We start from the raw sequence: 21,408 nt of genomic DNA on the forward strand, positions 1-21,408 counted from the left end.
GGGTGATTTCTTCCAAAGAAGTAGCTCGGGAGGGCATTCAGAAAGTCCTTTGAACAGGGCCTCATGGGCTGAGATTCTCCTTGGTGGGCCGAGGTCTGGTCCTGCACAGAGTAGGGGGGTAGATTGGTGACTCTCCAAGACCTTGCTTGCATCAAGTTTCTGGGTGCCTTCGCGGCCTTGTGGAGATGCCTGTGTGCGTCCGTAAGTGCGCCCGTGAGCATTCATGTGTGGTTGGTGGGAGGCGAGTGAGCCTGGCCTGCGATGGGTGTGTCCGAAGCGCCGGGCTCCCGGCTGTGCCCACTGCGCCCACTTGTGGCTCCCAGGCACTGGCAGAAAGAAATGCGCCTTTCGCATCTCTTCCAGGGACGCCGCCCTAAAGGAGGAGTAAGGAAGGCTGGTGACTTGAGGGCGCCGTCTCCGGTCTCCCGAGTGATGGCAGTGTGCGTTGCCTCACCGCCTCCGCATCTCAGCCCTAGACTACTTACGTCAGGGTAGCTGGGTCCCCACTCTGCGCAGCAGCCAGTGAGCGGCGGGAGAGCTGAGCAGAACGCACCGCAGAAACCCGGAGCCTTCGCCGCACTCCGAGCCCCGCCGCACCCGCGACCTGAGAGTCAAGAGTCGCCAAGCCCACACCGGACGCAGCATCCTCACCCTGTTCCCCCGCCGGCGGCGGCCGGACCCGGCCGGACCCGTAGGGCACCGGGCTTGTCCTGTGCGCCCCCGCCATGCGCGCTGAGCTTCGAGGCTCTCCGGGACAGCCCTAGCACAGTGAGCGTCTGCGCCTGGGCTGGGGCACCTCTCGCTGAAGTAGTTGAGCGTGAGGTGTAGGGGATCACCACGTCGGAGGTGCGGCCAGGACCCGCGGAGTCGGCCCCGGAGCGCGGGGAGCGGGGCCGCCCGCGTCGCCCCACCATTACCTCCCCGGGCGGCAAGGAGGAGCTGGTGGCGGTCCCTTCCCGGCAGTGGCAGCGTCGGCGGCGTGCCTGCCTGGCGGCCGTCGGCGTGCTCCTGGCCATGGCACTGGGGCTGCTCATCGCGGTGCCACTGCTGCTGCAGGCGACCACCCCCGGAGTAGCGCACTATGAGATGATGGGCACCTGCCGCATGATCTGCGACCCATACAGCGCTGCACCGGGCGGGGTTCCTGCGGGAGCCAAGGCGTCTCCACCTGGACCCAGCACTGCTGCCCTTGAAGTCATGCAAGACCTGAGCGCAAACCCTCCTCCCCCTTTCATCCAGGGACCCAAGGGCGACCCCGGGCGACCTGGCAAGCCCGGGCCGCGGGGGCCCCCTGGAGAGCCGGGCCCGCCTGGTCCCAGGGGTCCTCCAGGGGAGAAGGGCGACTCGGGGAGGCCCGGGCTGCCAGGGCTGCAGCTTACGGCTGGAGCATCAGGAGGTGAAGGGGTGGCGGGTGGCGGAACCCGGGGCGGCGATGATTCTGAGGGCGAAGTGACCGGCGCGCTCAGTGCCACCTTCAGTGGTCCAAAGATCGCCTTCTATGTGGGTCTCAAGAGCCCCCACGAAGGCTACGAGGTGCTCAAGTTCGACGACGTGGTTACCAATCTCGGTAATCACTACGACCCCACTACCGGCAAGTTCAGTTGCCAGGTACGCGGCATCTACTTCTTCACCTACCACATCCTAATGCGCGGCGGCGACGGCACCAGCATGTGGGCGGACCTTTGCAAGAACGGGCAGGTCAGTGACCCTCCCTCCCATCCCCACCCCTGTCGACTCCACAAGTCCCCTCAGACCCTTGTCCTCACCCGGTGCCCCGAGTTGCTTGGGAGCCAACGTCCGCTCCTCGTTTGCGAGCACTGGAGCGAGCCAGAGGAGGGAGCGCGCTACAGGATCCTGCTTCCCAATGTACCCTGGTCGCGTTTGTTAGAATGTAACGCGGGAGGTCGTGCCCCGAGCGCCCAGAGGCCTGCTACTCAAACTGCTCTCCCTGGCTACTTGCGTAGTTTGCCTGCAGTCCTTTGGGCTCCTAAAGAAGTCTTTCTTCTTTAGCTGCTCCGGTGCGCCCAGCTCACCCCTTTGCCCTACCGTCTCCACGCTTCCCTGCTAGGTCAGTGTTCATGAAGCCTGATCTCTTCTTTTTCCCGGACTTGCCAGCAGAGAAGAGGGGACCGAGAAGGAGTTAGCTAAGTTGGAGAGAGAAATTGGAGCCTGGGTGGGAGCGTGGACCCCGGAGCCAAGTGCAGAAGGCGGCCAGGGGGCGCGCCAGGTGGGGTCTGGGTAAGGGCCTAGGCAGAAGTGCCCCAAGCCAACACCTCCCGTGGTTTGCCCCCAGGTCCGGGCCAGCGCTATCGCGCAGGACGCTGACCAGAACTATGACTACGCCAGTAACAGCGTGGTGCTTCACCTCGATGCTGGGGACGAAGTGTATGTGAAGCTGGACGGCGGGAAGGCGCATGGAGGAAATAACAACAAGTACAGCACATTCTCCGGCTTTCTTCTGTACCCGGACTAGAGTCGCAGGGAGCGCGAGGTGAGGTGGCTTCAGGCCGCCCCATACTCATGGGGGCGCGCTGTTCCCTAGCAAGGACCACTCTCGCTTCATGTCAGTTCTGACATCTTTGGAAAAGAAACATTCCTGCTGTCCTCCCTGCCCCGCTCCTGTCCTCAGTGAGTCTGAGACTCACTATGCTCTGGGCAGTGCTCCTGGTCCCTGTCCCCAACCTGGGGAGGGGGAGGGCGACGCCAACGTGGGGAGATGAGCGTGACCTGAGCTCGGCAGGCGATAGACAGCGGCAGGATGGCGGCAGCACAGTTTGCATACCTGACTGGACCCGGCAGGCTGGGCGGAATAATTGCCCTCTTCCAGTCCCTCCTTCTCCGAGTGCCCTGAGACCAGGCCTTCCACTCCTGGCCAGAGAGGTAGGCCAAAATGAGCATGACCTCCCTGGGGCATCCTTTGAGACTCTAAATACTCATGCAAATGTCCCTGTCCATCAGTCAAAACCCCACCGCTGAAGAATCCCAGCAAAGGGAAAATTCGCTTCTTCACCGTATTCCTGACTCAGACCAACTGCGATGCATTAAATTATGTTTCTAGACTATGGGCTCCGATGTTTTTGTCAGAGTGGCCCCAAGGCCAGACCTCCAGATGTCCACCTTGACATAAAGACCTTAACTGAGTCCTGAATAGCCTCATCTATGCCTGCTTGTCAGCCATTGCCTTGTCCCTGCCGCCTGAGGTGGATGAAAAGATGTGGGCGATGGAATAGCAGCATCCAGCTCTTCCCGGAGTAGTTCTCCCCTGAACTGGAGAGGTAGGGGAGGGAAAATTAGATGTAGATAGGGGAGGAGTGGCGAATCTCCAAGTTTCCAGCCTTGCTGGGGGAAGTCAAAGGGCGGGAGTTTATGGAGGAGGAAGGGGTAGAGGATGCAGGGTGGGAGGCCACCTGTCAGCAGATCGTCTCTGAGATGTTTGTCCCTTAAAGGAAGTGCGGAAGTCCCATCAGAAACAAACCCACCCGGACATAAAGTACACTCAGCACCTGTCCATTTGCTCATACCGCCAGCTAGGGCCACAGCTCTCAAAAGAGCTGGTAAACTTGAGGCAATCTGAGACTCATCCAGCCCTCTGAATTCACCCAGGACTGTGAGGGAAGAGACGGATCCAATCCCTCTGTCAGGGACACCCTTTTCTGGGGACTTTCCTTCTCACAGTGCTGTGGGCACCTGCTCTGATCCCAAATGTGTTTGGCCTCCTCTGTCAGCATTCCACACACACAGGGGAAGAAAAAACTCCATCTGGTTTTGATTTACTTTTTTGTTTTGTTTTTAGATAATTCAATTCTAATACACGATAAGTTATCTATAAAATAACCAGTTAACCACCTGTTAGTACTGAGTTTATTTTGACTAGTTGTTTGAAGAAATGCGCGTACACGGGGGTAACCCCATAGTGTGTACCTGTGTAAAGCTGGAGGCATACGCACACACACCACCACCACCATATGGATATACTGTTGTGGTTGTCATCACTGATCTACGTTACACATGCACACACACTCATGCATTCATAGGTCCATGTGTGTGACAATGCTACTGGCTGTATGTTAGCCCCAAATCACATTGTGATTAACTTTAGTTCCTGGAGGATATGAAAGCTGTAATTCCCATTTAAAAGACAATTATATCCCTTGCTTCACATCCTGTCACTGTTGCTATTACTGTTTATGCTGTTATTTTATTTGAATAATGTTTCATTGTCATTCACTTGAGTATTAGCAATGATTGCAGTTGTTTTGAGTCTAGGGATAAGGAGCTTAAAAACAGCAAGGTGGAAAACACAGACACACACACACACACACACGCACACACACATTTTATATATATGTATACACACACTCACAAAAACCACCATTTCCCCAGTTCTAGACCAAACCTGAACCCCAATTCCTCAGCCACACCCTAGCCCGCTGATTGTGGAGCCCAAACCCAGCTGAGCCCAGGAACTAGGGAGGGCAGAGTTGGGCCCCATGGGCAGTTGCATACGTATCGATTCCTGATGTCTTGTCGATTGTATCATCCAGAAATGCGATTAAAACCAAATGTCTGAGACCCAAATGAAGTCTAATTGCTGTGGATTTGCAATCCTCAGAGGGCTCCTAATTCTTTTTGACTTATTCTTTTTCTTCCTCCGATGAGATAGAGCTTACACACAAAGACCTTGGTTTAAATTTCAAAAATTAAAATTGACATGCAGCAGTGGCTTTCCTGGGAGCGGGAGGAATTTCTAAGGAGGTGCCATCACCCAGCTTTATCCTCTGCATTAAGAAGCAATTTGTACTTCTAACAAAACCTCCATTTCTCCCCTTTGGCAGAAGGGCAGTAGAAACGCCTTGCCTGGTCTAGCTGTTCATAATACTTAGACAAATTTGAATCTGAGATTCCTCCATCTGTATTCCCTGGTGCAAACAGGCTTCTTGCAATTCTAATGCTGGGATGCCGGGAGGTGCTGCCGGAGGTGTCAGCTTCTAAGAGAATGATAGATTGATGAGGCAGCCCGCAGGAGGCAGGGCCAGCTCAGGAGCAACCTCTTTCCGTCTGTATACTCTCCATGTCCCAGACAGGACCCTGGTGGTCCACTGAGGTCCATAATCCCATGATCTTTCTGTAGGACTCCCTGAGACAGAGGCAAGGAGAAAGGGGGAGACTAGGCTTCCCACCCCCACCAATTTTGTTTGCTATCATCCTTGGGGTGCATGTGGAATGCAAGAAACCCTTTGTCCCAAACACTTATCATTCTTGCTTCTAGTTGAGTAGAGTTATCATTCATCATATTTATAAAGAATTGTTTAAATTTCCTAAATGCTTTCACTTCCATTTCTAACTGTGTTCTTAGGTTGGGATTGCCATGCTGGCATTTCTCAGGAAGTAGGAGAGTATTATTCTGTCCTTGTGGAAGGTGGAAAAACAAAGGCTCAGAGAGGCCCAGTGACTGGCCCATGTTCACAAAACTTACGACTGATCTGGGACTTGAACTCAGACCTCCAGGCCAAGCCTCTGCCTTACTGCACAGATACCCACATCCACCTTCCAGAGTTCCCAAGCCTTTGGGAAGAGAGTAGATGGGTCAGGCTCACTTCCCATCCCTTCTTCTCTGCAGGGCCCTCTGCACTGTTAGATGAGAAGAACCACCTCTGAGTCTTTGGCCCTGGACCCTCTCAGAGAGCACCCACTTCTGAGGAATTTGGCTGAATATCCTGGCCTTGGGGTCAGAGTTGATGGTCCAGCAGGGCCCTTAGGTTACAAACTCCAAATGCTTCATCTGGACCTGTCTCCAACAGCAACCCCCTACTCTTAGGGCCCACTGACCCTTTCTCCTATAACAGCTCCCTTTCCCCTTTTGGGGTGTGGAGGGGACGGACATCTTGCAGGTGCAGAGAGTTTAGCTGAAGTGAGCATGGTGGTCCCTAATTGACAAGGGGGCTCTTTCTTCATTCCCAGGGTCTGTTTCTATGTGATTCATGTTTTTCAGGACTGCCTGAGTGCATCAGATACTCACCTGGCCCTGGAAATTCAGATAGATGTTATGGCTTCTGCTAAATTTTCCTCTAATCTGTGTGAGCAGATGGTTCTCTTAGGCACCAAAGACAAAACATCCGGCATCTCTCCGCATTAAGCCATGATCCCACCACGGAGGGACCACACTGTGTATTGTGAAGACCAGTTGCTCCAAACTTCACCAATTCTACTGAGCAAACTCTCTGAAGCACTCACACCCAATATATGTATCTGACTGATGAAGAACTTATGTATCCTGTCAATCATACCTTTAAAAAATTCTATCTCTTTTGTATTTATAGTCAATAGAGGACTTGTACATTCAAGTCAGTATCTGTATTGCAGTTGGCTAACCAAGTCTGGAGAGGGTCTTCTCTCACGGAAACAAAAAGAAACAAGAGTTAATCCATGTGTTTCCCTTCAACTTGCCATTTTTTTCAGAATCTTAGATGAGAAAATTTCTTCTTTCATGAGTCATAGGTAAGGCTGTGCACTTTAACTCTTGGAGTACACAGTTTTAATCCGCATTTTAAGTATTAGTAATGCTTCACTTTCTTTTTTTAGATTTAAAATAAATAAAATTAAAGTTTCAATATTTCCTTCTTATACCTGATGTTGAAGCTCTGATGCTGTCATTGGAAACCTCATAGAATCGGGATGGGCTGGAGGGCAGGACAGGCCCTCTGACTACTGGGGAGGAAGGACCTGGGAGGAGAAAGTGGGGGATTTTGGAGGAATGTTTTGGTCTCCTGTTACTGTCATATTCTAATGAGTGAGAGCACTTCCCAAAGGAGCATGCAGCAGCAGCAGTTGCGGAAAGTTATATGAGCAGGAGTTTAAAAGAATGTTTTATTATAATAATTTCAAAAATAATCAAAAGTAAAAAGAAGAGAGTAGTGAGCCCCCATATGCCTGCCACTTACTGCATCACAGTCAATCAGGCAGAACTACAGTTTGTATTTATTCAGACTTTATGATGTGCCAGGAATTGATATGAGGGCACAACTGTTTCCTCAGGACACCCCTGAGAAGTATTGCTTTAGTCCTACCTTAAAGATGAGGAAACTGAGGCCTAAAGAGGTGAAATGACTCTCTCAAGGTAAGGACCCAAGTTTGTTTCACACCAGAACCCAGACTCTTTTGGGAACATGGCCAGGACAGGGAAGTGAGCCCTTACAAATAAATCACAGTAGGGGCTCATGGGTATGACAAGCCTCCCCTCTGAGTCAAGCACTGTGAAGGTGAATCCAGGGCCAAAGCTGTTCTGTAGAGGCCCCCTAAGTGTCGGCTCCTCTGGGTACTGTAACCGGGCTCTCTCTAGGACTCTTCCCTCTCCCCCTTCTTGTTGTTCCCTCTACTTGGTCCTCTCCTCTAGGTCAGCTCCTACCCCTCAGCTGGCTCATCACTTCTAGTAGCCCCCAGCCCTTACCCTGGTGCCCAGTAGTTTCCTCTTCTGATCTCTGAAGGTCCATGAAACACTGATCCTTCCTCCCATGGTGCCGGTCACACTGCTGTAATCGCAGGTTTGGTTGTCTGTTCCTGTGGATTGCAGGCTTCACAAGGGCAGACCTAGCATCTGTGTGGGTCATCACTGAACGCCCCACTCCCTGAAATTAAAACGGTGCCTGGTACACTGTAAATGCTCAATAAATATTTATGAAATGCATGGGTGTGGAATACTGGAGATCCAAACAGGGTAGATCTTAGAAAGTTTCCCACCTGGGTGTCTGACTTGATAGTGGGATCAGGGGAGCTCTTAGGAAGACGAACACTGCTCTTAACCACTGGGCCCCACCCCCTCCACCCCGGTCCTGAATTTGTAAGGTTTAAGTGAGTGGGAAGACAGTGTGCAAAAAAGCATATATTTCAACCTTTAAGGCCCTTGTTACAGCTCCCACATGGACAGAACCTTCTGGTTGACACGAGCTTATGACCACTGCCACCCTGGGCTGATGCAGGGCTGCTTTGGGCCCCCTCCCCAGCTCATCTAGGATGTCGCTTAGTCTTCTGGGGCTGCTTGGCAGTAGGCTCACTTCCATTGGCATCTCTCGGTTGGCACTTTTGCTGTTGAGACGCTTTTATTCTACTCAAATAAATAACATCTTTTGAAAAACTGTTGATGTGATATGCATTTACAAAAATGTAAACAAGTTATATAGAAATACAAGAGGGAAAGTAAAAATTCCCTCCCTCCTTATGCAATCTCTTTCCCCAGAAATAATAAAGAACATAACACTCTAAATACTGTTCTGTACTGGCTGTTTCCTGGAATGATCCTCTTGAACAAGTCTCTTTTGGCCGAGGTGTACACCCTCATATCAGCGACCATGAACTTCAGTGGGTTAAATGACCTGAGAGCTGTTCCTGATGTTCCTGCTCTAGCAGCGGTACAGCTTTTGTGAGCAGCATTGCTCTTCCACTTAGATATGGGCCATCCATTTCTGCCCTCATGTGGGAAAACACCACCTTACTTTCAAAGCAATATAAATGGTGTCTTATACAATTTACAGGTTACTCAAGTGCTTCTCTTCCCTTGGTACTCATTGTCTATCACTTGGTGTGTTATCTACATCAGCAGTCCTTGAATCGGGGCTGAGTGAATTAAGGAAAGAGATCAACCCAGCCAGACCAGTTTTGCTTCTGGTGGCACAGGGAGTAGGAAGGGACTGCTGGCCGTGTTTGTGTGTGTGTGTGTGTGTGTGTGTGTGTGGGGGGGGCATTCTGTGCTCCAGTTAAGCTGGGCCTTGCTGCTGCCTGTGTTTTGCTTCCAGCTTTTCAAACCTTGTGAAAAATGCACTATATTCGAGGGAGGGTGAAGGTCATGGAGGCAGGGCCACTGGAGTTTGGGGCCTGATGGTGCTGGGGGATTTCCTAGAGAAAATACCATTCTTGATTTTGACTCTTGGGCAACTGACTGGCAGAGTTGTGCTTTTTAATGGTGTGTGTCTGCTTCTCCACAAGGGCTTTTGTGGGAATTAGTAAATGAATCCTCTTTCCTCAGGTGGAGGCAGCATTTCCCGGGTCACAGTTTCCTGAGCGTAAAAGAGGCAGGAACCTGACTTCCATTGATAACTCTGTTGTCCCCAGGCCTGACGTTTGGAAATGGTCCCCTTCTCCTCTCTCCTCCCCCATTACAGTCCTGGATGTGGGGCTGGGTGCTGCTGCCTCTCCCCAGGCATTGCACCTGGGAATGGGGAGAAAGATAGGGAAAAGCAGGATGGTCTGCTCCTGGCCAGCTGCAGAGATTGACACAGGCACAAGGAAGCCAGGTCACTCTGGGCAACTGATGTGTGCCCTGCACCTAGACTGAGTGGTGAGCGGCAGCCGAGTGCACCAAAATAGCCCAGCCCATTAAAAGCAACCAGGTTACAATGCACAGTGGAAAGAGGGGTAAAAGGGGAGGGGAAAAAAGGTGGTTTTAACCTTTTCCCATTTTTTATTAAGCTGAGCTTTTTATTTGTGTTATCTTGCTTAATTTCATCAGCGAAGGAAATTGAGGCTCAGCTAGTTAAATGGCTCAAAAGTTATGGCAATCTGTGAGGGCTGAAACTAAGGCTAGTGATTTGCCCAAGATCACACAGCATAAAAGTTTCCTCAGTCTGAGGCCCAGGTCTGTCTGTTTTGAAGGTCCTGTCTCTGGTAATCCAATGCCCTGTTTCTCATACTGGCCTGCTGGGTATTTGAGGATTGTCACGTAACCTCTCTAAGCTATGATTTCTTCCTTTAAAGTGTCACCTATTTCTTAATATGAATGGGTGAACGAATGAGCTAATGGAAGTCTCTATGTTAATGGAAGTGCTTAATAAAAGTGGTAATATCAGCATTCAAACATTTATTTCAAAAATGTCACTTTTCCTTCTATACCAGTTGGCAAGTTTTTTATCCTACTGACATTCAGTGGAATGCAATAATGGCTTGTGAACTTGGATTTAGGCTCATCTTTACCATAAGCTGGCTCTGCAATACTTTGACAGATATTTAACTTGCTCAGCCTTACTTTCCCCCACTGTAAAATGGGGCCAGTGTTCCTACAACATGGGGAAGATTTTAATGAGATGTCACAATATAGTATGAGGCACAGAGTCAGTGCTTGAGGTCCAAGGATGGTAAGTGTTGTTGAAATCATTCTTAGGAAGTGTGCTGTTCTCTCCAGAACATTTCAGGAAGCATAAAACCCAGGCCATTTGGAATGAGAAGGGGCAGGATTTCAATGTCAATAGCTGGCATTTATGAGCACAGCAGTGGTTTAGGAGCCACCATGGACAATTCCCAAATGTGTCTACAATCCTTTCAATAAGTCTGTGAAGTAAAAATAATTGCACCCATTTCACAGATGAGGAAGTGAGAAGACATTATCAACAATTGTGTGTCAAAGCCAGGATTAAACCTGGTGCCTTTACCACTGTTCAGACCTTGGTGTCCTGAAGAGGAGAGCCCCATGGGAAGCATGGCTGAGCTGGTTCCCATATGCTGGTATGTGTGCAAACAATTTGGTGCACATACTGGCTAGATCCTTTGTTGACTCCTGAGCTAATAAGCCCCTGCATAATTGGGCCTGGAGCCGTAACTAAGTCTCACAGTTCTGCTACATGAATATGCAAACTCCCATTGACTCCAAGCTCTATCACCACTGATTTCAAATCGACAGGCACATTCTGGTGGCTCAGGGCCTGTCCCCATGCCTAGTAAAAGGACCCACTAATTCTCACTGAAACTCCTACAGCTGGGTGAGAGGGTACACTGAGGGCATGCAGTCCAGGCCACAGCCTCTTCCAAGGCTTGCCCTGCTTCTGTGAGATCAATATGGATTTTGCAAGTCTTTGGAAAGTGCCTTTCTTTTTTCCCCCCAGCTGCAGGATGCATATGAAAGCTCAGACCCTGCTCATGGACAGAGTCTGATGGCAGAAATCTGCTGGCCTTCAGACTTTGAAACCTAGCTTTACCACATGTTTCATTCAGAATCAGCCTAATGGGTGTTCATTGTGCCCCTAGCACTGTGGCAGGATACCTGGTTGCTACTCTTGTTCAGTCTGGCTGGTGACAGAATTAATAATTATCAATGATAAGAGATAATACTTTTTTGAGTGCCTACCGGGAGGCACACATGACTTGTGTGACCTCATGTGGAAACTCTCTGTGGCCCTGCAATACGGGCATTATTCTTTTCATCTAATAGCTGAGGAACTGGGACTTGAGAAGTTAACTGACCTATGCTACAGCCCCGTAGCTAAGAAATGGTAGACCCTGAGATCAAGTCCAGATCCGTCTGGCCACAATGCACCACAGAGATGTTGAGGTGTGTGGTGAGACTTTGCACACACGAGGAAGGATTGCTTGGGTGGCTCCTCTAGGCACAGGGGACAGGGGATCTCCATTTGGAAGCTAGAAGGCCAGGGATGGTTAGAGTAATCAGGAGTAATGCCGTATGAATTATAGTCATCCTCTTTTTAAAAAGGATTAAAAATTTTAAACTTTTCTTTTTTTAAGCTTTATTTATTCATTTTATTTTTAGACAGAGGTGAAGGGAGGGAGAAAGAGAAGGAGAGAAACATCAATGTGTGGTTGCCTCTCATGCACCCCCTACTGGGGACCTGGCTTGCAACTCAGGCATGTGCCCTGACTGGGAATTGAACTGGTGACCCTGTGGTTCACAGTCCAATACTCAGTCCACTGAGCCACGCCAGCCAAGGCTAGTCATCATCCTTAATGGGCTTGTAATGAGGCTGAGCAGAAAAGACAAATACAGTGAAAATTCACTCGTTATTTATTAATTCTTCAAAAATTTATTGAGTGCCTACTCCATCTACGTTGAGCTCTGTGCTGGGTCCCAGAGTATAAAATGTCCTGAGAGGCATCCCAACCTGGCAGGAACTCTCAGTGGAGGAAAGGAGCCAGACCAGGGCCTGGTCCAGGAAAGTGTCACCTGGAGCAGGGGGGAGATATCAGCAAAAGGGGAGTAAATGAGCCCAGAGTACCATTCTAGTGGGAAAGAACCAGGATTGATGGAGGCATGGAAGTGGGGCTTGCCTCTGGAAGGGGTCTCTTGGAGCCTCTCCTTGCCTGAGTGTATATGTGTGTGTAGGTTGATTGTGGCCAGGGTGCTAGTATGTGGGTGTATTTGGGTGCTTGTTTATATTGGGGGGTGGTGATAAGATTGATTACAATGGTGCTACCTGGCCCAGAATCTCCCATTACTTGGGCCCTTTTATCTCACACTGGAAAGATGGAAGAATTTTATGCCATTGGGTCATTGCCCTTGCCCTCAATGCACATAATAAATGTTGTGACTGACTTGCTCTGGTATGTGTTTGTAATTTGTACTGGGGTGGGTTATAGATGGAGCGTGCAGGGCTGAGGGCTGGATAATTGGCCGGGGACAAAAAATATCTCAGAGCAGGGACTGAAGTTGCCTAAAGGATGGAAAGCAAGATGTTCTGGAAACACAGATGCAGATACCTGGACAGGGAGCAGCAGCAACTTAACATTTTTATTTACTCGATTTGATGAATATTTTCTAAGGCACACTGGCAGCTATTTTATTTCATTTGTAGTGATGCCCTAGCCCCCACACTCACCAGCATGGTGAAATTACAGAGAGCTCCTTCCCATTTGATTTCTGTAATGATACTGGTCGCTGGGTAGGTTGACTATGACATCTCCATTTATCCAAGTGACTGGCATCAGAGCACAAGAAGCTCCCCACTTATAAAGCTGAAATTGTGAGGCAAAGCTCAAAATCTCTCCTATCTATACATGAGGTAGCTGGGGATCTGGCTTCTCCCTGGGATGCAACCCAAGGTGCTTCTGGCACCTCTGCAGGATGGTGAGAGTTTGGGGTACAGCATGCCTTTTACCTTGAATTTGGGTATTCCATGTGCTATGTGTGGGATCTGTTTGAGCCCTTGTTTGGCCCCTGGTCACAGGTTGTACCCTCTGCTCAGCTGGCCACTTTTGCTGAGGGGTGTGTGGAGAGTACTGCAGGTGCACCCCCCTTTCTGGAGGAGCACTTCATGAGTCCTATACTATGTAGCCGTGTTGGTAGGTCTGGCTGCAGAAGGAGAAACCTAGGCCTATGTCTACTCTATTTCTGTTGCTGAGTAATTATTGGAGGGGAGGGCTTCCTGTGGAAATAAAGAAGGATGCTCTCAGCCTGGTGCACAGGAGGAAGCACTTTCACGGCTGAGCTCTAGGATCTGAGGGTTGTGAGGGTTTGTCTCTAAGATGTGTATTTTGGGGAACTGGCTAACTAGTCCTCAATGCCTGCTGCCAGCTGTGGGCATATTGCTGTACTAATGAGGTTGCCAAGTTAGAGACTCTGTGGCCCCAGCCCTCAAACAACAAGTAATTGTTTCCACTGTGTGAACTGACATCACTCTATGAGTGTTTGCCAGTAGCTTCTGGGGCCCAGGGGCCCAGGGGCATAGATGCCCAGATGCCCAGGCAGAATTTTTCTAATTTAATCTCCATCATTCCCATTCCAGGCATATGGGCAAAGGAAGTCCCAGCACTTTTAAATGGCAGTCCCCTCGTCTCCTTGCTTGGTAAACTTCCTGTGTCAACTAGTGCTTGTAGAATAACCTCCAAGTCCCAAAGCCAGGGGGCTGGTGGATCTTGCTTCAGCCCCACCTTCTCCAGCTCCCCTTTCTCCCTCCACCTTGCTTCCCAGCCAAATGGGGTTTATTGTTCCCTAATATGGAGGCTTTTTTTGTTTCTATGCAGGACTGAGTACCAATTGAGGAGAAACTTTGAGACGATGACAAAAGACCCTCAGTAATCAAGATAAGTAATTTTAATGAAACTTTGAAAACATAGAAATCAGTGCAATCCTGCACTGGCTAGGTGGCTTAGTTGGTTGGGGCATCATCCCATACACCAAAAGTTTTCAGGTTTGATCCCTGGACGGGACACATGCAGGAGGCAACTGATCTATGTTTCTCTCTCCCTTTCTTTTTCTCTAAAATCAATAAGCATATCCTTGGGTGAGGATTAACAAAATCAATGCAATCCATAAGAAACAAAATATCAAGTAAAGATATTTTTTAAGTAAAGATATCTTTTAAGTAAAGATACCATCAGTTCAGGAAAACGAACGTATCATTTTTCTTAAGGGTGGATTCCTGATTCCTATTTGTTCCCAGGCGAGCACCAGCTTGTAGGAGGAGAAACAAAGAAGAGGAAAGGGGGAGTGCTAAGAATTCAGAAATGGGATGCTTGACGTTATTAATCTTTGCCTCCTACTACTAATCATTCATTGTTTATTGAGCACTTACTCAGTGCCAGGTACCATTTTGTATACTTTTCATTTATGATATCATTTTTCCCCTGCAGAGTCAGGTGTGATTCCATTCATTTCATGGGCTTGGAAACTGAGGAATAGATCAGGCGCTTGCCCAGAGTCACACAGCTGGAAGGGGTGGAACTGGGATTGGCATCCGGGTCTGACTCTGAAGCCCGTCCTCTTCCGAGATATCACACAGCATATCCCCTCTGAGGGATACTTTCATTCTTACTTTTCTCCCTCTTCTAACAATGATGATGACTATGTTAATAGATAAACTTTACCAGACCCTTGCTATGTGTCAGGAACTCTTCTAAGTGCTTTAAACATGTTATCTCATTTAATCCTCCCAACCACCAAAGAATGGTGTAGGTATTATACCCATTTCATATATGAGGAAACTGAGGCACAGAAAAGTCAAGTGGGTTGACCAAGGTCCCAGAGACAGTAAGTAGCAAAACCACCACAGGCTGGTACCAGAGCCCAATCCTTCCTGCTGAGTAAGGTGCTGATCAGGATCAGGGTTGTCCCTGCCCACGTGCTGGGGTGGGGAAGACATGGGTAATGCCACCAACCCTAGTCTGGAGCTTCACAGAGTCTCCTACAGGCACCCAGGCTGGTGCCTTTCCCACCCACTCACACAGAGGCCCCTTCCTCTGTTGCTGCCTCGCTAGTAAAAGCCCTCATCTTCGTGGAAATCTGCCAGGGGGACAATGAAGGCATTCAGGGGCCGTTATTTATTTATTTCTCAATAAAGAAACTTCATGAATAGATGGATATTTATTCACCTAATTCACTTTTGCAAATGCAGCGTCCTTCAAAGGATGATTTGTTTGCTGAGTGAGGCTGAGGCGGGAGGTTAAAAATAGCTCCTGGCAGTACCGTATTTCTCAGTAAATCACTGTTGATAATTTAATAATAAAATTAGTCTTACATCAGGTACCAGATAATGCTCCTCCGACATGCAAATTGAATTCAGTTTCCTACTCAACTTGGGCCATTTGTGAAGCTACAAATTCAGCAGCCTCAGTTTTGGGGACACTAAATTTAGAGCTTTTCTTTCCTGGGTCAATAAGAGTGCCTCTAAAATGCCTCTTGCACTAATGTGGTCATTTGTAATATTCACTAAGTTCAGAAAGTAGATTCCTGGCCTTCCTTTCACTTCAGAGCTGTCGTGTTCAGCAGGATGGAAGACACCGCCTGTGAACACCTGCCCGATTTGGTGAGATCACTCTGAATTACTTTGAGTTCCGGGGCAGAGGGGCTGTTTCCCACAAGGTGATTTCATTTCTTCTCAATAAGAGTTTCATGGCCACCTACTATGTGCTAGGTCCTCTAGTAGGTGGTGGTGTGGCAGAGATGACCTAGGAGTTCATACATGGTCTGGTAGAGGGATAGACATATCATAGGGCATCATGGTATAAGGACGATGAGAGAATAATGTATAAGATCTAGGGCAACACAACAGAAGGAAGGGCTAATGTCATCTGTGAAGGAAAGGACGCATGATCCAGGAAGTCTTGCCTTCAAAAGAGACACCTATACTGGGTTTTGCAGGTTGAGTAGGAGTTTTCTGGACACCTGGGCAGAAGTTGGCAGCATGGGAGAGCACATTCCAGGCAAAGAACATGGCATATACAAAGGTGTGGATGCATAAGGCTGGGTACTGTCCAGAGAAATTAAAATTAGTTGTTTTTTTGTAGCCACATACTAGCAAGAGGGAGGCTGAGGAGTTCAGTGGGGGGCCACATGGCCTGTGTGACAGGTGTTCTTCTGAAGGCATGGGGAGCCAGGGAAGTGTTGTAAGCAAGGGAGATGTCAGGTCAGATGTCCGTGCTGAAAGATCTTCTAGGACACAATATAAAGGGAGGGTGGAGGAAGAAAGGCAAGATGATTTCATTCTCCTTTAAAGAGCGAGCACCCCATTTTCTATAGGGGAAGTTGGGTACTCTGTGAATGATGTAGGACACAGGCTGAGGAACAAACAGGAACAAGAGAATACAGAGGACAAGAAAAGAAAGAGCTGCCCCGGAAGAGCTGACAAGGAGTGAGAGCTTCTGTCCTGAGTTCTCTGGGGGAACTTTGGGTAAGGTATTCAACAAGCCCCTCTATTTGTATGACACGTGCCATTTACAAACCATTTCCACATTGATCATGTAATTTGATCCAGACTACAATCCTCTGAAATTGTCAGGGCAGTCACTATGACTCCCATTTTACAGATGAGGAAACTGAGGCTCAGAGAGGTAAAATGACCTCCCCAAAGTCACTCAGCTAGAAAATGACAGAGCTTGACTCCAGATCAAGTCTTCTTAATTTTTAGCCCAGGCTCTCTTGGGTATAATTCTCAGTTTAATGAGTTGGGCACCTATAGTGATTTTATAAGTGGGGAGTGGGAAATAGAGGGTTAAGAGTGACTTACTCAAGATCATATAGATGACCCAACCCCTGAACTTAGATTTTGTTCCCCTGAGGCTTCATTTACTCATCCACTCATTCACTCACCCATTGCATTATCGCTGCCATCTGGCACCGCCCCTCTGTGGCCTCCTGTCCTCATTCATAGTTGCTGGGCACACTGGCCTCCCTGACATCTTGTATCTAGCCAAGCAGTCTCCTGTTCATGGCCTTTGCCTTGCTGCTTCTCTGTCTGAAATGCTTTTCCCGCAAGTATCAGCACAGCTCCTTCCCTTACTTTATTCAGGTCTCCACTGAAATGCCTTCTTCTCAGAAAGGCCGTCTCTGACCTCCCACTCATGCAGCGCATAACCTTTGCCCCATTCTCTTCTTCTGTTTTAGTTTTCTTTACAGCATTTACCCTTACACTGCTATTTCTTTGCTTATGTAGCATCTGTATTCCCCACTAGAAAGTAAGTTCCAGGAGGGCAGGGACTTTGTTTGCTTGTGCACTTCATTTCCTGCCTTGTTGCATTTGGTAATGTCTGTCGAGTGAATGCATGCTGAGTGCCCCCAGACACATGGCCTTGTCCTTGGATCCAAGATGATCTCTCTCTACAGGAACTAATTCAGTGTGCTGGGACATAGGCCCTCGGGCTTTCACCAACTTGCCAGTGTGACAAAGGCCCTATCAATGTATGTGAGAGCTTTACTCAGAGATGAAAGACAGTCTGGGACTCTGTCCACTGCAGCAGTGGTTGATGGTAGAGGAAGTGGAATGTGTAGAGAACTCAGGCTGACAGGTGGCCTTGCCCATGGTATGCTCAGGTGCACTTTAGAAGGAATGCAGAGCATCAACAAATGTAGAGACTGCATCTGAAATGGCGAATGTGAAGATTGCATCTGACATGGCCCAGAAGATCAACCTTCATTATGGACAGTCTATGGTACTTGCTCATATCCAGAGCTATGGGTCTCAGTTTACCAAATAATAAAGTGGTTGGAAACTTCCTGGTTTTACTTAGCTCATGAAGCTTGACATTTCTGCCACTCCTTCCAGGGGAAGTCAGCCTGGAATTTGCATTCCTTTCTTCTTCCTGCTAAGTGCTCAGCTCTGTGCTGGAATGGGAGATAACGGAAATCTCCCCCATTTTTTCCCCGGAGAGTGTCCGGGGCCTAGGGTTAAGGCCCCCTTGGCTTCAGAGAGTCAAAGTGAGGGACAAAGGACTTGGCCAGGAGCAGGCAGAGTTGCTGTCCTGGGAATTAGCTCCAGTAAATGCAGGCATGTGACAGTGTATTTTATTACATAATAAAAGGGTTTTAAGAAAAAAACAAAAATTCTTAGGGGAAAATTAAGAGGGAAAAAAGGAAGATGATGGAATTGATGAAGAGCACTCCATCAGTGCCTAAGAAGAATCAGTTTTAATGACATACTCTTCCAGGTGTTAGGATGGTGGGGTGGGGCTGAGGTGCAAACCTCTTCCCTCTACATAGTCCCCACCCACACCCCACTCTGTAAACATCTGTTCTCAGGTTCCTGCTCAGCTCCACTCAGCTGTTGAGCTGCCACCTCAATTTCACTAAGTTCAAAAGAAACTCCTGAACCCCCTCATCAAGAGCTGATGGCCAGCTAGTAGATACAAGTAGGGCAATGATTGTGGGTTAAAATACTTATATATTTTACTTATATACTTATAAATATTTTATTTAAATACTTGCATATTAAAAGCTTTAATATTGATTAATAAATAGCCATTGCCCTGAGGCACCCCAGCTGGCCTGATCTCTCCTCTGGGACCCTTGGACCTCCCCATGCGACAGCTTCTGAAGAAGGGTCAACCTCTGGCCTGGTCAGAATCTTTGAGAAAGTCTCTTCTGACTGGTCAGTGTCAGTGCCAATGGGTTTCTACATATATTGACTGTCCCCCCTACTCCAAGCTTCTCATTCACACCCACGACCTACTCTTCCTCTCCAGTGCCTGTGAATGGCATGCCATCAACACAGATGTGCAAGGGAATACCTAGTGGGGTGGTCATGGACATACCCCCACCCCATCACACACCCACACACACAAGGCAGACACAGGGTCTTGCATCAGCTCTGGGACTCCCTGAGGTCAGGCACTGTGCCTGCCTGTTCATTGCTGAATCCCCAGCACTCAGTTGGTACTTGATGCATTGTGGTTGGTTGAATAATGCACCGAAGATATCCACAGCCTAGTCTCTGGGAATCCAGAACCTGTGCAAGTTACTTTATATGGGAAAAGAAATTTTGCAGATGAGATTAAATTAAGGACTTTGAGAGGGGGGGAGATTATCCTGGATGATCCAGGTGGGTCCAATATAATCTCAAAGGTCCTTAAAAGTGTGAGGCAGAGGGAGCTTTGAGACAGAAGAGGAAAAGGCCACGTGATCACAGAGGCAGAGATGAGAGTGATGCAGCTGCAAGCCAAGGAACACAGGTAGCTTCCAGTAGCTGGAAGAGGCCAGGAACAGATACTCCCCTGAATCCTCCCGCTGACGCCTTGATTTTAGCCCATGGCCCCAGCCCTAGGAAGACTTAATTCTGATGTCTGGTCCTCAGAACTCTAATAGAATGAGTTTTGGTTATGAAAAGCCACTGATTTTGTGGTAATTTGTTACAGCAGCCATAGGAAACTAGTACTCACACCCAACTCATCTTAACCACCTGGTAAGTCCAGGTACATCATTACACCGTGGCTAAGAAAACTGCTCAGGACCACGGCCCACAGTCTTTCGCAAATACAAAACCACTCATGCTCCTCTCACCCTTCTCTGTCCTGTAAACTTCATCCCGGCTCCCTTTTACCTGGGTTGCCTGAGGCTTTGAGCTGGCACCAGGTCCTTGTGACTGCCCCTGCTGTCCCCTGGGGTCCTTTTCTCCCAGTTCTCCACACACCACACATGCCACTCAAGCCAAACCACTGACGTTTACATTTTCCCTAGTCTCATTCTACACACTCTAACTCCTTAGTGTCTTCGTCCTAAAGCAGTCACTATTGCCAGGGAATTACCTCCCCCTTATTCTTAAAGCCAGACCAGAAAGTCCTTCCTCTGTTAGCCCTGTGGCTTGGTTCCTGTCTCCATAGTCCATAGTGTTGTCCCAGCCGCAGTGCTGACTGAACTCTGAGACATTGTGCAAGTCCTTCACCACCTGGGAAGGATGCCCCCATGCTGAACCTATAACCTCCTCCAGCCCTCCCCTCCTGCCTACCTCCAGTCACAGGCTGGGCTCATACCCAGCTGGCCACAGCTGGGGCTTGTGACTTACATTCAGCGAAACATGGCTTAGTGACTTCCATCCATCTGGCAGAACAGGTGTGGACACCTGTGGCTTGTCTGAGCCTGCTGCAGATCCACCGCAGAAAAGAAAGAGGCCTGAACTCCACTCTGCTCCTGGTACCTTCTGGGTATTTACTTGCATATTTTAGTTACAAATTAGATAAAACATATTTTCAACCTGCTGTTTTTTCCTATAATCCTATGGGGATTTTTTCTTAGTGTCTGACATTTTCTAGATAATACCTATGATGTGGGACCCCAATTCCCCCAGAATTTATTCATAAAAAACTGCATATTCAAGGAACAACTATAAAGGACACATGGATCAAACCAAGAGGGTGGTGAAAGCACGGGAAGGAGGTGGGTTTGGCTGGGGTTGGGGGGAGTGATGGGGGTAAATGCAGACAAATGTAACTGAACAACAATAAAATAATTAAAAAAACAAAAATAAATAAATGCTTGCAATTGCAGAACTTGAAAACAATTGTGTATTCATTGTTACATGTTTAAACATCAGTCACCTTCAAAGTATTCCCCATTTGATGCAATAGACCTACTGAGACTTTTTTTCCACTGCTCAAAACAGTTTTTGAACTCATCAATTTTGATGTTTTTTAGTGCTTCTGCTGATTTTTTTCCACCTCCTCTTCCACATCTGCAAAACATTTCCCTCTGAGGACTTTTCTCATCCAAGTAAACAAAAAAAGTTGGTGGGGTGAGATCAGGTAAATAGGGAGGGTGGAGCATGAGGGTAATGCCATTTTTGGTCAAAAACTGCTGAACACTCAGTGTGGTGTGGGCAGGTGAGCTCGTAAATCATGCCTCGTGAAATGGGCAAAAGTACTGAAAGAGTCTTCAAAATAATTCACTGAAACAGAACACAGCCTCTCACAACACCACCAATGGTACACTGATACAGATGGGTTCCTAGAACACCCACCTCATGAGGAACCTTATACTACAAGAGGTTGGCCCTCCAGAATATAATTCCTTTTTCCTGGGCGTCTACCTTGTATAAGTAAATAAGGGGCAAAGATATCCTTTATTTTCCTATACTAAAAATGGGTTTTGTGGGTTTTTTCTGGCTCATTAAAGTTCTACATGTTCACTGGAGAAAATTGAGACACTGTACAATGATACTGCTTTGGGGGAGGTAAGAGAGCCCAGTACTACTTCTTTCTCTCTCCAAACCCCCTAGGCTCTCACTCCCTGCTCCTCTGCTGCCTCACTGCCCAGCTAGTGCAGCTTTGAGCCTTCCCTTCTAATATCCTTAATTCTGTGCGTTCTTCTTGTAGACTGCCTGTTACCACTGTTTTTCTCCCTCCCCAAAGTCATCACCATCTCTTCTTAGCTTCCCAATTTTCTCTCACTCAAACATGACAAGTGGCTCTGACTTTCTTTTGTTTTTTAAT

General features: G+C 48.3%; 1 protein-coding gene across 1 annotated transcript; it reads left to right on the top strand.

Annotated features, from left to right (window-relative positions):
- Window positions 1-969: 969 nt before the first annotated feature.
- Window positions 970-3,050, top strand: C1QL2 (complement C1q like 2). Its single transcript, XM_037154099.2, has 2 exons — window positions 970-1,698; window positions 2,294-3,050. The coding sequence occupies exons 1-2, from the start codon at window positions 1,015-1,017 to the stop codon at window positions 2,471-2,473; spliced, it is 864 nt and encodes a 287-aa protein (XP_037009994.1). The 5' UTR covers window positions 970-1,014; the 3' UTR covers window positions 2,474-3,050.
- Window positions 3,051-21,408: the final 18,358 nt, after the last annotated feature.

This window comes from Artibeus jamaicensis, unplaced genomic scaffold, assembly GCF_021234435.1.
Source record: "Artibeus jamaicensis isolate MK-2021 breed Jamaican fruit bat unplaced genomic scaffold, CSHL_Jam_final contig_513, whole genome shotgun sequence".
NCBI classification, from domain to species: domain Eukaryota; kingdom Metazoa; phylum Chordata; class Mammalia; order Chiroptera; family Phyllostomidae; genus Artibeus; species Artibeus jamaicensis.